The 16,611-nt window shown below is 54.9% G+C and overlaps 1 protein-coding gene across 1 annotated transcript; it reads right to left on the bottom strand.

Moving 5' to 3' along the window:
* Positions 1-1,324: 1,324 nt before the first annotated feature.
* Positions 1,325-8,543, bottom strand: Nrbp2 (nuclear receptor binding protein 2). Its single transcript, XM_046449134.2, has 18 exons — positions 8,345-8,543; positions 7,763-7,885; positions 7,594-7,695; positions 7,399-7,488; positions 7,195-7,235; positions 7,004-7,098; positions 6,854-6,877; positions 6,696-6,779; positions 6,566-6,621; positions 6,377-6,472; positions 5,378-5,510; positions 5,165-5,267; positions 5,026-5,076; positions 4,816-4,951; positions 3,611-3,664; positions 3,466-3,529; positions 3,313-3,368; positions 1,325-3,225 (listed from the first exon to the last, which is right to left on the bottom strand). The coding sequence occupies exons 1-18, from the start codon at positions 8,465-8,467 to the stop codon at positions 3,157-3,159; spliced, it is 1,500 nt and encodes a 499-aa protein (XP_046305090.1). The 5' UTR covers positions 8,468-8,543; the 3' UTR covers positions 1,325-3,156.
* Between the last annotated feature and the right edge of the window lie 8,068 nt (positions 8,544-16,611).

Here is a 16,611-nt window from a genome sequence, read left to right as displayed (position 1 = left end):
AAGGACATGAGCAGTTCTATAGGATTGAAAGATAAAGTTGAAATCTTCCAGAATGCATAACAACAAAGCCAGATAGCTAGAAAATGTCAAGTATCATAATCAGAGCAAGTCAGTACTCTCCAGGCACAGAAACCTGGGGCTGGATCTCACCACTACCACCAGGGGAGCCCCAAGCACTACTGTCTGGGGGCAGCTTTCAGGGACAGATGCTTGGTTCCAGACACTGTTCTGGCTTCTCACACAGGAGCTCATGCCAACCTTACAGTGACCCTTTGCAGAGGGTCTCCCTCCACTGCTCCAGATGAGGAAGTACAGGCACAACTGAGCTCATGCTGCAGGGAGCAGCAGATCTGCTCAGAGCCCGGGCACCTAGACACATGATTGCATCTCTCAAAAGATGTGTCCGACATCTCAATAAATTGTCCAGAATATAAGGAAAGGGGAAAATAAAGAAAGAAGTAATTCAAGAAAATTTTCATCTCTGGACAATGGATGAAACAGTTACTGGGGCAAAGAAAAGATTGAGAGAAAATGAGAGAGAAGAGCTTGTAGGCAAAGGGCCAGCATTCACAGAGGCATGGAGAGTTCTTGGAACTAGAAGAAAATGACATGACACCTTCAAAATCTTAGGACAGGTGACTTTCAACCAAATCAAACTTCTTGTATCCAGATACACTTAAAAACGTGTGAGGTCTGAATAAGGACAAACAGAGAAAGAACCCATAATCTTCCATGCATCCTCTCCCAGGCAACTTGAAAGATGTTGCTTCTCAGGGCAGCAAAGGAAGAGGAAAGCATGGGATGCAGTCACAGAGTAAGGGCTCCAGGACCCTGGTGAAGGGGACCCAGGCTAACAGTAGGGCCAGAATACAAGAACAAGTTGGGGACTCCAGGAAGAAGAAACTAGTCAGTTATGCCTTGATTGTGGAGTATTGAGAGGAGAGTCACACTTACACGGGGAAATCTAAAAATGAATTAATGGCATACATATCAGAAAACTAAGCAAAAAAAAAAAAAAAAGACAATTATTAACTCCAGGGAAAACAGAAAAGGTTGTACAAGAAAGAAAATATAACCTAGACTAGGATACCTTGTTCTTTGTGGAGACTTTTGGTAATGAAGCTTACTCACACCCAGAGAACTATAATGCCCATCACACTGGGGTGATGTTTCAGAGGCAGAGGACTCCTTCCTCCAGAGGATGCCACCTGGAGACACCTCATGTAGAACAACCAATACATAGGACTAAAGTGTGCTTGAGGGTGGAAAAATGTGGGTTCTGAATGTCTGCAGAAACAGCTAAGAGTGGTGAACGGGGGGAAAGTCAGGGTAGGAGACTGCATTTATTATTGGCCTCACACATACCATTCCATTTTAAAAATAATATGCATATAATTCTGAAAAGATAGAACTTAACATTAAAAACTCAGGTAGGCATGACTAAATGCAGCAACTTTAGTATCGGTGTTTTTAAGTTCAGATCAGTTGTGTGATTGCCACTCAAACTGTTGAAGACTATGCACAATCATTTTAGCAACAGGATTCTCTCCTAGAATGTGCAGGTTATTTGAAATCTGCAATTTTAAGATGAAAGGTATGAGAATCTGAAAATATTTGTAAAGAGTACTAGAATGTTTAAAATAACTTGAGATTCATTATAGTTGTTCATTTAATTTATTTGATATGCCTTGGCAAATCTGGTTTGGTTTTGGGCTTTTGGTTAAGGGGGTATGGTAGGGAGAATGCCCCCTGCCAAAGATATCCATTCCCAAATCAGTGGATTAACTTAATATGGCAAAATATATGCCTGCAGATGTGATTAATCTTAGAGACCCTGAGAGGGGCAATTTTCCTGGATTATCTGGGGGGAGTCCACCCAATTGCAGGCAGGAGTCCTTATGGAGAACCTTCCTGGCTTTAGACAACCAGATATCTGGCTCACGCTAAAATTCAACCTACTGCTGCTGCCTTTGAGTGGAGGAAGGAGAGCCAAGGAATGCAGGCTGCTTCTGGTAATGGAGAGTGGTCCCCAGTTGACTGCCAGCAGGAAAACAGGACCCACCACTGTGTAGAAGTGAATTCTGCCAACACCTGAATGAGCAGGAAGCAGGTGCTCCCCTAGGATCTTCACCACCTGCCAACCTAGGAAAACACCACCTGCCAACACCTTGATTTTAGTCTAGTGAGACTCGTATCAGACTCTGACCTACATAATTATAATAAACTTGTGTTGTTTTGAGCCACTAAGGTTGTGATAAATGTTACAGCAGCAATATAGAACTAATACAGTTAGTGAGCCTTCCTGGTTTGACATTTGAAATGCTTAAACAGAAACCTGAATACATTAAATTTATACATACAATTTAAAATGTTTGAGATCATTTAGCTGAATTTGAAATTGGAGGAGAGGCAGTTCAAGAAAGGGCGCTGGAGGTGGAGGCAGAATCCATGGAAGTAATGAAACCTCTAAAATCCAGATAGGAGTTGGGTGGGAGACAGAGACAGAGAAACAGAAGCCCACATCTCCAGGCCCAGAATACAGCTGCTCCAGGGAGGAGGTCTGGGAGGACACCTGACCTCTGACCTCTCCATGCCAGGTAATACAGGAGAGAAATAGCCCATTAGAGGAGCGGGGTATTGGTGATGGTGCCAGAGCCCCAGATCCTGGTCTCAGAGCAAGGTCAGAGAGGGGGACTTCAGGGCTGTTCTGCATGGGACCAGGGGCTTTGCTGACCATGGTCTCAATTCCAGGCTCTTTACCCTCTTTCCAGCCGGGTCTGGCCCTGCTTGATGCCCAGCACTGGTTATGACAGCTGCAGGGGCCCCATCACATTATGAGGTCCAGGCACCCTGCCTGGGTCTGTGGTGCCAACTTAGGATGGCTGTTCAACCCAGAGTGATGGAGTGATTCCCCTGGTGGAGGTCTGTCCATGGAAGATCCCACCCTGTACTCCCACGCTGGCTGCCTCAGCCACTGAACCACCACCTCAGGGTCCCATGCTGCTGAAGGAGGCCAGGGATCCTCACGAGCAGGGCAGGTGCTCATCAGCTCCCAGGCTAGCAGGCAAAAGGCAACTCCAAGAAGTGCTGGACTCTTCCCCACAGGGACAGCCCTGAGCCAGCAGAGCCAGGGCAGGGCTTCCAGGGCTGGAAGGATCAGGCCTGGGCCCCACGGTACTTGAGGAAGGTGGTCTCCAGGAAGATGGCCAGCTTCAACCGGTCATCCTAAAGAGGGGAGGGAGGCATGGGGGACCCGCGGCAGAGCAGCCCTGCACCCTCCCAGCAAGCCACACCACGCCCCACCCTGCCAACCTCTCGCAGGAAGCCGTAGTGCACCAGCTCAGCCGCGAGGTCCTGGGCGCTGTCCGCTGCAACAAGGGCACATGGGAACTCATAAGGCTGTGGCACCAACCACTGCCCACCACCCGCCTTCAGGCCTGCAGCCTGGGGTTCCCAGTCGCCTACTTGGAAGCAGGTCGTAGGTCAGCTGCCTGTGCAGTCTGTCCTCCAGCACCAGAAGCAATGTGAGCTGGGGCAGGAGGGTGTGGTCGGTGCCAAGTCAAAGTTGGCAGGCCCTTCCTTTCCCAGCCCAGCCCAGGGCCCTGCTCACATGCCAGCGTGCCTTGTCCTCACTCCTTTCCAGGTTGCACTGCATATGGATCACCTGGGGACCAGGAGGCCAGGGTTACAAGGGCTGGAACTCAGCCAAGAGGCCCAGAAAGGACAACTGGGATTAAAATGGTAAAAATCTCCAAGGGGAATCTAGAAAGCAATTTCAGTGCTGGTTACTTGGCTGTTAAGGCAAACTTCCAGTAGGCACTGGGGCTGGGTACTGAAGGGTGAATAGGAGTTTTCAGAGTAGAGAAATTGCTTTGAAAAGGAGGGAACTCTGGAAGCAGGGGAGAGAGAGGTCAGTCTGGATGTGACAGCTCCCAAGTGCAGGGAACCAGCAAGAATAGGCCTGAAGAGCCTGGGGCTTGGACTGCGACTTGAACTCTCTGGGCGGCCAGGAGCCAGGCAGCTTTGACTGTTAGGACTTGAACTCAGGCTGCACTAGAAGGAAGGAAGCCAGGGGGAAGGAGGCCAGGCAGGGATTGGTTGATTATCAGTTGAGGAATGGTGGTAGCCAGGATCAGAGAAGTGGCCATAGGACACATCTAAGGCCAGAGTCAGCTCCGTTAAGAGCTCATGCAGGGTTGCAGGCCTGAAGGGGTCAGAGCATTGAAAGAACAAGGAAACCAGAGAGACATTCCCTAGGTAGGTACTAACTGTTTTATAACAGTAATAAGGCCTAGAGAGGCTGAGGCTGCCCAAGGCAGTGGAGTGAGCATTTGCATCCAGGTCTGCCTGACTCCAGGCCCCCGAGGACCTGGGTACAGGCATGAACAAGAGAGGGAGGGGCTGAGGCTGACCAGGAGAGGACCCTGGCCAGGAGGCAGCCCTGCAGGAAGGGAGGTTTGGGGAAACATGGTGCCTGGGGGCCTGAGGGGGAAGTCCCAGGATGTAAGAGTCTGGGAGTAAGCAAACCAGGGGTTGTGGTCAGAGCTGGGGGTGGTGTGTGAGACTCCTAGAGGAAAGCTGTTCAGTGCACTGAGGGATGGAGGCAGGCAGCAGGGTGGGAGAGAGTCTACAGGAATGAAGAACCTCTGGGAAAGACAGGTATCCCAGCTTGTCCTACAGACTCCTAGCCCCCAAAAGGGGCCAGCCTAGATCTGGCCTCCCAGCCTGGAGGACAGCTGGGTTACAGTGCAAGCAGACCCCAAGAGAAGGGTGCCTGTTGTCAGATCAGCTCACACAGCAGGAGTAGAAACCTGCCTTCCTGGTCTCGGAGTCAAAGGGCTCTGGAGTCGGGGTCTTGACCTTCTGGGCCTCCTCCAGGGGTGGAGCCAATACACGGGGCAGCCCCAGGGGCCGAGCAGCAGCAAAATTCATCAGTGGGTAGATCCCATTCCTGGGGACACACCAGGATACGGCTGGGGGCTCAGGCCCGGAAGAGCCTGTTCCCAGTCTCACACCAGCTCTCACCTGACATCCTCCAGGAATTTGTCCAGCTCCAAGAAGGAGACCTCTGAGTACCTGGCACAGGGCAGGAGGCGCATGAGTGGTAGCTGGCCAGGGGCAGGCAGGGAGCGAGAGGGGAGGCTGTTGGGCAACCGCTGCTCACCGCCATTGCATTGGGGGCCGCTGGGGCCTGGGGACCTCTGCCAAGACAGCCTGCAGGTCCATGGCCTTGGTCTTCTCTTCCACCACATTCTCAGGCATGAGGTCTGTGGGCCGCAGCAGTACTCAGGGTGGTGGGCCTGAGTCACAGGCCCTGCAAGGCCTCGTCTGTATTCCAACCCTAGGTCCCTGGCCCAGCCCGCTGCCTGGTTCTTACACTGGTGCTGGATAAAGCAGTGAGCTGCCAGCAGCTTCAGCGAGTGTACCTCGAAGAGCACTCGGTGGAAGAGGAGGTTGTGAGCAGAAGGCCGTCGGGCAGGGTCCCGGGCCAGGCAGGAGAGGATGAACTCCTGGGGTGGGGAGGAGAGGTGGGTGGGGCAGGCTCTCTGCTCTAACCCCACAGTGTGAAGACAGCAGGTACCCTGGAGCCCCCAGGACCCAGGGGCCCAATCCCCATGTCCTCCCCACTCAGGGATGCTGCAGGAACATGCACAGGAGACAGCATCTCATGAGAACATCAGCTCTATTTTCCTTGACTTTCATAGGAATTGCGGGGAATGAGTGCTATGACCCCCAATTCACAGATGCAGGTTCTCCTACCCACAGTCTAACCCTTTTGATCACCCCAACTTAGACCCAGCTCTGGAGATGACCTTTGGTTCGTCCCTACCCTGCAGACATTGGTGCCCTCCTTGGCCTCTCATGCCCAGTCAGGTCCCGTTCTCCCATCTCCCGTCCACAGAAGCCATGCAAGCCACACAGCATTTCTGGTCCAAAGCCACTGGATTTGGACCAGAAATGCTGTGTGGCTTCCACCCTCTATCTCCCTTGCCTGCCCTGTGCCCACCACAGCCCTCCACACAAGCTGGACCTGGATCTTAAAGGCAGGGACCTGGAGTCAGGCAGATCTGGGTGCAGATGCTCACTCCACTGCCTTGGGCAGCCTCAGCCTCTCTAGGCCTTATTACTGTTATAAAACAGTACCTACATAGGGAATGTCTCTCTGGTTTCCTTGTTCTTTTAATACTCTGATCCATTCCGGCCTGCAACCCTGCATGAGCCCTTAGTGGAGTCTTTCTTGACAGTGGGCCGGAGGTTGGCACACCCTTCCCCTGCATTAACCTGGCCATACCTCTGGCCTGCCTAGGTACCTCAATGGCCCTACACTGGGCACATCAATTCAGGCTGGGGGTAGGGGTAGTGGCAAGCTGCTTACTCGCATGTTGGGGTCATTCAGTGAGTGCCTGGCTCGAACAATGGCCTCCTCTGTGACTCTGGTATCCCCATTAGCCTGGATCTCCAGCACAGCCATCTGAGGTTGCAGGGCCAACATGGGGAAGGGACAGCACCGGTGAGATGGGGTGGAGGCCAGCTGGGAATGGGCTAGGAGGAAAGGTGCCAGTACCTCCAGTGCACACATCCCAAAAGAGAAGATGTCCACAGCGGTCCCATCTGCAACTTCTGAAAAGGAAGAGGCAGGTGGGTAGGACTGATGTGCAGGCTGGGTAGGTGCCACAGGTCCCTCCAAGACTCACCGCCATACTCTGGTGGGAAGAAGTGCAAGTTCCGAAGTTCCTCTCGCTCAGCAAGGATGGGGCTCCTTAGATCATCCGGGAGCGCTAAAGAAGGGGCAGAGGCGCTGAGCAGACCGGCCTGGCCAGGGCTCCCATCCCCACCCCTATCCCGCACGAACCATTGGAGAAGATGCGGTACCACACTGTGAAGGAGACCACGGGGAGAAAGAGCGGGTGTCAGCGGCCTGGGGCGTGGGGTGTCCTCTGATCTCCACTTGCGACAGGTTCCCCCAGCCCTGCCCCCCTGCCCAGCCCCTCCCCGCCAGCACCAGAGCCGATCTTGATGAGGCCGTTATGCTGAATGAAGATGGTGTCGCTGGTCAGGTTCCCGTGGATGATGGGGGGGCTGCAGGCGTGCAGAAAACTGCAGGCGTTGGGGGAGAGCAGGCGGAGCCGGGTCACAGGGCGCCGGAGAGGTCGGCGCAGCAGGGCAAGCAGGCGGACAAGCCTAGGTCCTCACCTGAGCGCGGACAGGATCTGCGTGCACCATCTCTTCCAGGCCTGGCAGCGGACGCAGGACTCCCGTCGGGTGGGCGCAGGAGAAGTGGCAGGGCCTGCGAAGCCCACCCGCCGCCCCGCCCCTTTCCGGGGCTGACCGGTGTCCAGTCCCATCCCTTTCCCAGAGGCCACCCTCCCTTCCCTGTCCCCAGCCTACTCCCCCTACCCGGGCATTCATGGCCTTGTGGTTTTTCTTGGTCTTTTTGAGGAATTGCTTGAGGCTGCCTGATGACACGTACTCCGTGATGAAAATGACCTGTGGGGCGGGCGGGCTCACGGCTCCGCCACTGCGGGTGGGTCCCCGCAGTTGCTCCACCCAGACCGAGGCCACGCCCCGCCCCCACTCCGCCCAGTAGCTCACCCTTGCACGGGCCTCAGAGGCATCCAGCCAGTACTTGTGCAGCTTGACGATGTTGGGGTGGTCCACCAGCGCCAGCTGCTCAAACATGGCCTGGATCTTCTCCTGGGAGGAGGGGGGCAGTCATGGGCCATCACGGGACAGGACTGGGGACGAGGGCGATGGGATTCACCTCATGGGCTGCGAAAGCCTTCCTGTCGCCAAAGTGGAGCTCGTTCCACACCACTTCTACCCCCTCCTCCGTGTCCATGGCCAGGAATGTGCTCTGGATCCCGGGCATATTCCCCTGGTTCACCTGGGGACGGGGTACAAATGCTCCCGTTTGTGTTAGGGCGAGGTTGGGGACTTGGTCCCTCTCACACCCTTCTCTTGGCCAGAGTGCGCTTCGGGCCGGATGCGCTCTATGGGAAAGCTGAGGGCCAGGACCCGGGTTGGCCCGCAGCAGTCCAGGGGTGATATCCAGGGGCTGGGCAGAGGTGGATAGAAGCGGCTTCAGGTTCTTGAGCGTGAACCCCTAGGGTCTAGCGGTGAATCCCAGAGTCGTGGGGAGGGACCAGGAAGTCTCCTGAAGGAGACTGGTCCTCAGGGAATGGAGGTTCCTCACCAGGGCGTGGGTCCCAGGCAAGAGGGCCAAGGGCCACCCAGGACGTGGGTTGTGGAGAGGCCGCCGCGCGGCCACAGGGCCCCCACGGCCCCGCGTGGCCTCGCGTCCCCGGGGGCTCCGGGAGAGCGGCGTCACCCCGCCGGTGCCCACCTGCTCGCGCCGCTTCTGCCAGCGTCCGCATGGGCTCTCCTCCAGGATGTCGCTCTCGTCCTCACTCTCGTCCTCCCGCTCCCGCTCCCGGCTCCGCCTCGGCGCCGGCTCCGGGGCCGCCATGGCTCAGCGGGCCAGGCCACCGCCCTCCGCGCGATCCACCGCCCTGCCGCCGCCCGCCCTGCCCCGCGCCTGGCCGGCCAACCCGAGCCCAGTGGAGCCGCCGCCGCCGCCGCCTCGAGCCCCGACCCGGCTCCGGGAATTGGGAGGCGCGGGCGCGCGACGGACGGGCGGCGGGCCCGGGGGTGGAGCCGGCCCGCCCCTCCGGAGCCGCCTCTGCGGGCCGGAGCCCGAGTGGAGCTCCCGGGCGAGCGGCCGAGCCCCACCCGCCCTTCGCGGCCTCGCCAGGCCCCGCCCTGCCGGGTCTCAGGTCTCACCCGCAGAGCCCCGCCCTCCGGAGGCTCCGCCCACGCCGGCCGAGGCCCCGCCCCGCAGAGCGGCGCCGTGCTGGGGACTCTGCTGGGCACACGCAGGCCGCTGCCAGGGAGTCCCACACGTTTGGGCATCCCTGCGCGCATGGAGACCTCTGTGGTCCAGACCAGGAGCTCCGAGATCCGCCCCTGCACGCATTATGCCTCAGCTCTTCCTTCTGCACAGCATCCGCACCCGGCTCCTGCCACGCACATCCCCCAACTACGCCTGTGATGGGCCGAACATTGTCAGCTTTGCTCCCGGTTGCCCCCAGGGTCTGCGGGGAAGCCCGGGTCCAGGACTTTTGGGAGCCTCCTCCGGCTGCAGGAAGCCCCAGACTCAGAAGTGAGGTAGGCTCACCCCGCCAGTACTAAAGGGAACCCGGAGGAAGGCCACTGAAGGTGGCTGATAATACACCAGCACACCAACAGGTTGGAATTTAACTCATGACTACAAATCTCTCACCGGCCCCAAATTTCCTGCTCCCCTTTCAGTGCACAAGCCTACCTTCCAGGATGCCAATTTTCTCTTTTCTCCAAACATGCCCCTCCTCTTTCCACTGTAAGCTCGTCTGCAACAGTGGAGCCAGGAGGAGAACACCCCTTAAGTGTGTCCCCTCTCCAGGAGGAGACCCTTACCACATCCTGTGGAATTCTCATCTGAAATCTCCCTGCAGCGCAACACCCTGCTGCCTCCCCACAGATCCCCCCTCTCACACCTGCAGGATCCTAGTTCTTCTTCTTCTTCTCTTTCTGGAAACTGTGCTTGCCCACTTTCATGTTTAAACCCCCAGCAAACTCTGCTGACCAGCACCGCTCCCTCTGCGCCCCTCCCACCCAGCACTAGAGTTCTGATGAGAACCCTATGGCCTGCCCTGATCATCCACCCTAACCCTAACTGTCAGCAGGCTGGAGAGTCAAACCCTGCACCTCCCAAAGAAACTGGAGCAGCACAGGAGATGGCCTCCAGGCTCTGGGAGTGTCCTGCACAATGTGATTGATGGCAGGTCCTTGAGCCACAGTGTTAGCCTGGCAGTGTTAGACTGAAGCCAGCCCCTCAGAAGTGCAAGTTCCGAAGTAGTCAGCAGTGCCTAAGTGATGGAACCCAGCGAGATCCTAGACGAGGCTGGTGGCACTCATCTGTGCCATCACACACCTCCACTGGAGGAGGTGCCTATTGTCCAATGACCACTAGGAAAGGACAACTGGACACACACCTGTCCTCCCCTGAGCTCTGTCCCACCAGTCCTTTGCCACTGTGGTTTTCATAGGTAGACTTTGCTGTAATACATTGCATCTGTGATTATAAAAACTTTCAAACTCCTGGGAGTCCTTCTAGTGAACTACTGGACCATGGAGGGTGGTGCTGGGGCCATCCCAGTGGTCCATTTCTTACATGCTATGAGGCCCAAGTCCTAACCATGAACGCCCCCACAGTTGACCCTGATCCCTGGTCTCATTTCTCCTGCCCTCTCTGGCTGAGCCCACTCCAGGCACCCTGGCCCCACACAGGTTATTGACACAACAGGCCAGTCTGTCCAGGGTTGTTGCCCTGGTTATGCCCTCTGCCTGAAATCCTCCTCCCAGAGATCCTCCAAGTCCACTTCTTCAGGTCTTGACTCAAATGCCACCTTTCAGACAGGCCTATGCTGATCACCCAGCCCAGCATCACATCCCCACCCTGTACCTGCTTTGCTGGGCCCTTCCCATGTTTTTTTGTGCTCAGCTTGGAGTGCCTGTGTTTTGTCACCTCTGCTTCATTCTCTGGGTCCCTGCTGGGACACAGTCTCCAGGAGGGCAGGGTGTCTATTCTTTCTGTTGTGCTAAGGATATTGCTTTAGTGCACAGTGGGCTCTGGCAAGTGGGTCCCCTAGATGTGTGGGTGGGCAGGGGTGCAGGGTTAGGTTGGTGGTCCAAGGGAGCTCCCTAGGGGGCAACAGTGAGCTGGATCTCAATGAATTTCCTTCCATTTCTCTGCCCCATAACCAGATGCATGTGCTCTATGTGCGTCCTCACCCTGGTACCTGGAAACAAGTCCTCCTCTGGGAGAAGGGTCTGGGTGGATGTTAGTAAGTTTAGAATCTTGAGATGAGGTCCTTCTAGACCTAGGGAGATCCTGGCTCCAGTGTGTGGCATCCTTACAAGGGAAAGGAAGGGTGGGCCCAGGCAGAGGTACCGGGGAGACGGCCAGGCAAGGAGGAGCAGAGAAAGGGGTTTGGGTCAGGCCAAGGCCAAGGATTGCCTGGATTGCCAGAGCCTCAGGTTTGGAGGGGGTCTGGAGCCACCCCACCCTCAGAGCAGGGACCAGCCCTGCTGCCACCTGGGTTGTGGTATCCCCTCCAGAGCTGTGAGAAAAGAAGTCTGCATTGTTTCAAGCTGCCATTTGTAATGCTTTGCTATGACAGCCCTAGATGATAAAGCTCCAATTGTGCCCTCTGCGGGAAGAACAATAACACAGTACAATCTGTATGCAGGGATGAACCACACCCACGCTTCTCAACCATTTGTCCTTGTGACCCCACAGTGGTCCTGTGCCACCAGCTCATAGAGGTGTGGTGAAGTATGTCCTTGCTGACCTTCCTCAGTGCTCCAGATCTGGACCACTCTCCTGCCCCTACCTCCACTTCTATTCTCTGCTTACCTCCTCCTCTTCCTCCATCCTGCAGATCTGGTGGCCCCTTTGGGGTTTTCTTACGGTCCCCTCCTGTAGGGCATGGAAAAGACCTGCTCTGCACTCCTGCTTCTCTCTTTCCCTCTGCAGGTGCAAGGTTCCCTGACTCTCTGGGCTTGAGCAGGTCTCCTAGATGCCAGGAATCCCAGAGTGGGAGAAAGCAGTGGTCAGTGGATCATCAGGAGGCCCCTCCTTCTGTCTGCCCTGTGGCCTGACCTCCAGGTTTCACACCCATGCACAGTCCCTGCTTAGGAGTGCAGACTGGACTTGGATACAGGGCCATAGAACCTACCGATTTCTCACAATAATATTCCAAAGATCAGGAACATATTTTTTTAGTAACTGTTAAGGGCTGAATTCTATCCCTTGAAAATTCAAGTATTTGCTCCTTTTAAAGAAATAAAAGAAAAAATCATGCTTAAGTCAATGGCTGCAGCAACTCCTGGGCCAGGCGTGGACCAGATGCCAAGCGTGCCCTGCCTGTGTCTCAGCTCCCACCTAGCTATCAGGCATGGCTCTCGGGGCCCACAGTGTCTGTTTATACCACAGGGCAGATCATGCTTCTGGAGGAGAGTAAGAAAACAAATATCTGTGAAAGGCATAATCACCCTCTGCACCAGACCCCCGACCCACTTCTCCAGAGAGTATAGAGCCACCTGGTGGGACTCTCTGGAAAGGCCCCTAGGAGCATGTTCTGAGACCACCGGTGGAATAAAGAAGAGCAGACCCCACAGGATCTGAGAGCAGGGTATTGGGTGAGGGCAGCTGTGAGCCAGAGCCTGAGAGGTTGTTCTGTGTCCCCTGCAAGTGGGCCCCTGATGCCCGGGTGGTCTCCCTGCCCCGCCATATCTCCATCAGCCCCCTTCTTCACTCTCTTCTTTCTGTACCTTGTGATAATTGTGGCACATAGGAAAAGAAAGACTTCTGTGACTTTCTGTAGCTTTACCCACAGGCCTCCCTATAGACTAGTGGGGACAGAAGCCAGCTGTGGCCCAGGTCCTCCCAGGCCCCTGTAGGTGATGCTTGCTGTCTCCAGGTTGAGGTCAGGCCTCTCAGGTGCTCTGTATTCGCAGTTTCCCTTTCCAGGATCTGGGTCTGGAGGTGTGGGGAGGGAGGCCAAGCCCTTGGGTGCCTGGGAGCCTCCTCCATCTTGTTTCCAGCTGCGGGGGGGGGGGGGGAGCCCCACCCTCTGTCCGCCCACCTCTTGCTCCTCCAGGGCAACCTGACTTCTGACTGCCTTTAACACCTTCTCTTGGCCCCTGGGAGTCTGTGGTTTCACTGTGACATGGCTAGGGATTGGGGACTCGAACGTGGACATTAATGTCTTTGATCAGGTCTGGCAAAATTCCATGCCACCGTCCTTCCCAGTGACTTCTCTGTGCACTTCCTAGCTCCCTTCCTTCAAGGAGTCTGTCTTGCTGATTGCTTGCCTCTGGCCTTCCTCCCGCCCTGTCTCCCGGGACCCTGCTCTCCAGGGCACCACCTGCACTGCCTGGGTTTACCCACTGCTCCAGTGGCTTTTCTGACGTGCTGGTTAGACCCGCCTACTGAGTTCCTAAGCCTGGCTGTGCTGTCTGCAGGTCTAGGATCTCTCCTAGTGTGGGTTTCAGCTCCCTGGCCACATTTCAGAACCTACTTGGCCTGGTGGCCACAGCAATCAGGGTGGCTGTGGGTCTGCCTTATAGCTTGCTAAATCAATTTTGGAGGTTTTTTCTGTGGAGCTGTCTCTCGGTGTGCCCTGGTTTCTCTGATTATGTGCAGGGTAGTACTTAATTTTGTCTGTTTCTTTGTTTTGAGGTGGGGGATCTCACAGTGCTCCCTAGGCTGGCTTTGAACTTGGGGGCTCAAGCACCTCCCATCTCAGCCTCCTCACTAGCTAGGTACTACCACTGTGCCAGCTGGCTCTACTTTGTGAAGTATTCATAGGAATGAACTGCAGGGGCCACATGGGGCATCTTCTTTCAGAGTATCTTGTCCACTTGTGACGTGGTCAGTGTCACCTGGTGAAGACTTTAGGCCACACAGACCACCCGAGCAGGTGCATGTCTGGGTTGCTTTACTCCCTGGATGAAGCCCTTGGGATCTTTTTTAAAGTGGGAGACTCTCTGGTGTTTCAGGCCTGGGGGTCCCAGGTGGTCTGACATCCCTGAAGTCCTTGCTTCCTCATGGTCCAGAGTGAAGCACTGTGTCCGCTGGCCATTGTGTCCAAAGTTGCCACAGGTGTGGACTGCCTATGGCTCGGGGAGCTTCCTGACGACCAGATCCTCTGCCCTGGTGTGGCCTGTCGCCCATGTGTGGGATGCAGGTTCACTCAGCCCAGCTTCTGCGTGACCTGGGAACTCAAGGGGCTCAGCATGGCAGGAAGACATGATCCCTCTGATCCTGTTGGCACCGTGCTGCCCTGCCCTTGGAGTCCCCACCTGTTAGGGGGCTTATGAAACCACCCCTTGTGGCCCTGGAGTAGGGGATGAAAAGGCAAACCAGGTGCCAGACCCCTACAGACTCTATCCCCAGAAGAAAAGCAGTAGATGCTGAAGGCTTAGAGGGCTGGAGCAGAAGCCACACTGGCCTGCAGGGGGGCCTGGGGCTCTCACAGCCCCCCAGGTCAGCTGCCTGGCCACGACACCTGCTCTAGACATAAACCTCTCCAAGTGGGCTGGTGTGTTTTTCGTGTGTTACAGCTATGATGATTCACTTCGAGCTAGAAGGATGCCTTGGCCTGCCTGGACGGGGTGGTCTTGCATTCAAACAGGAAGAAAAAAGCCATGTGGATGTTAAAAATAACAACAAACGACATCCTGCTGCTCCCAGGTACCAGGGAATACTTCCAAAATGCTTTACATGCATGATCTCGTCTGTACTAACAACACTTACGAGACAAGTGCCCCTGTTGTGCCATTTGACATAAAAGGAAACTGAGACATCAATGAATCATGTGACTAACCAGAGTGTGGCCCTCAAGGGGTGGAGTCAGGTCTGGATATAGCAGTGTGGTCCTGCGGCCTTGACCTTTCCCTTTACCCAGGACTCCTTTGGATGTGGAGTTCAGGATGGAGATTTTGTCAAGGGATCCCAGAGGTCTCAGATCCATTCTGGCTTGATCAGTAAGTGTGGGAACTAAAGGGTGCACGTGAGTGTGGCCTGGTGTCCTTCCCTGCCCTGCTGGCCGCACATGCTCACTGAGGTGAGTGTGCTGCATGGTATGGCTGCTTCCTGCCTGGCCTGCTATGCCTTTCAGCTCTCCAACCCCATGTCTGGTGTTCTCCATCCCCCTTCAGATGAACACAAGGACCTGACCACCATCCCACTCCTGGTCGAGCAGCCCAGGAAACGTCACCCATTTGCCATTCAGAAGTCGTCCACACAGCCAGCAGAGGGGGCCATGGCAGCACAGCACCCCAGGTCATCCCACGGTGACCAAGTGTCAGAAAAACATCTCCCCTGTCCTGCTTTCACAGTCTGGGTGCCACGGGCATTCTCATGACCCACACAAACTGTTGTGTGAAGATGCAGCTTGGAGTCAGGTGCTAGTGAGTTCCCAGTCCCATCCTGGGGAACCTGGCCCATCAACCTCCCCCAACTGAGAACAGGCAGAGCAAGTCATTCTGGCAGAATACGAACAGCTACTCTGGACTGGAAAGCCCACAGTGGCGGCTGGACTGGGGTATTAAAACTTAAAGAATGACTGGATCGACGAGCCTGTTGGCTTACCCTTCATCTGCTATCCATGGCTTTGATCCAAAGACAGGGCAGTCTCCACACAGAGAGCAAGGAGAGCCAGCATCCTGAGAGACTTACTCTTTTGCTTTGCATGCTAGAGTTGTGGGTTGTTATGGTTGGGACCTAAAAATGTCCCTCACAGGACTTATATGTCAGATGCAGGAACATTCAGAAGGGACAAGATTAGATGATAACGGAGGCTGTAACCTCGTCAGTGGATCAATCCATTGGATGGATGATTTCTGTGGGTTATTGGATGGTACTGGAGGCAGGTGGGGCATGGCTGAAGGAAGTCACTGGGGGATGTGCCCTTGGGGACTGTATCTGGTTCCGGATCCTCACTTGCTCTCTCTCTTGGTTTCCTGGCTGCCACAAGCTGAGAAACTGTCCTCCATGATGTCCTTCTGCCATGATGTCTGCCTCACCTCAGGCTCAGAGCAACAGAGTTGGCCAACCATGGACTGAGACCACTGAAACCAGGAGCCCAAAATGTTTCCTTCTCTAAGTTTTCCTTGTCCTGTATTTTGGTTACAGCCATGAAACCCTGGGGTGTCAGTTCAGGTGGCATTATGGGCACCCAAAAGGCTTGAAAGCTCCAGCTTTGTGGACAGGAGCCCAGCACAGCCCTGGGGGCCACAGCATGTGTTTGCAGAGCCCTTTCCTCTTCCCCTTCTTTTTTTCTGGCCTCTTTGTCCTGAACAGGACCCTGGTTGTTTGGAACTGCCTTCCAGAGCAGGGAATGAAAACACGGAGAGGCCCTGGCCTTCTGACTGGAGAGCCAGCCTGTGAGCCAAGGGCAAGGCCAACAGCTGGAGGAGGGGCCTGTGCTCAGCACACAGACCCCACCCAAACCTGGGGCTCACTCCTAAGCTGAGCAAACCCCACATATCACAGCAAAAGCTTTGAAGACAGGACTGGCATTGAGCTGAGACCACCAACAATAGAAGGTGGACAAGACTTGCAGTTTGAACCTGACCATGACAAGAGCCAACCAAAACAGAAAGCTCATGTTCTTAGGAGGATTTTAAGAGCCCACATCAGATTATGAATCATAACAAATCAAGATGATCAATCAAAAAGGACTCAGCATCCCATGGTCTGAAAAGATAGGCAAGTCTTTAAAGCAAAGTCCATCAACAATCACCAGAATCACCATGGCCCATACATTGGAAAACACATCACAGATTCTCACCATGCTCCAGAAGAGAAAGAAAACACTCTAGAAATGAGTGAGAAGACAGATGACTCAGCAGAGAAATAGAAAATATGAAGAAACCACACGAAAATGTTTGGAGTGAAAAACATATGCTTAAAATAGAAAATTCACCACTCAGCTCAACAAGAAGGTGGCATTCACAGAAGACAGACTCAGCAAACTAGAAATAGAATATGAAAAATTATCCAAC

This window comes from Marmota monax, unplaced genomic scaffold (assembly GCF_021218885.2).
Source record: "Marmota monax isolate L192 unplaced genomic scaffold, Marmota_monax_Labrador192_F-V1.1 WCK01_AAM20220418_F8-fsc00073, whole genome shotgun sequence".
Taxonomy (NCBI): Eukaryota; Metazoa; Chordata; class Mammalia; order Rodentia; family Sciuridae; genus Marmota; species Marmota monax.
This window is presented reverse-complemented; position numbering and strand designations above follow the sequence as displayed.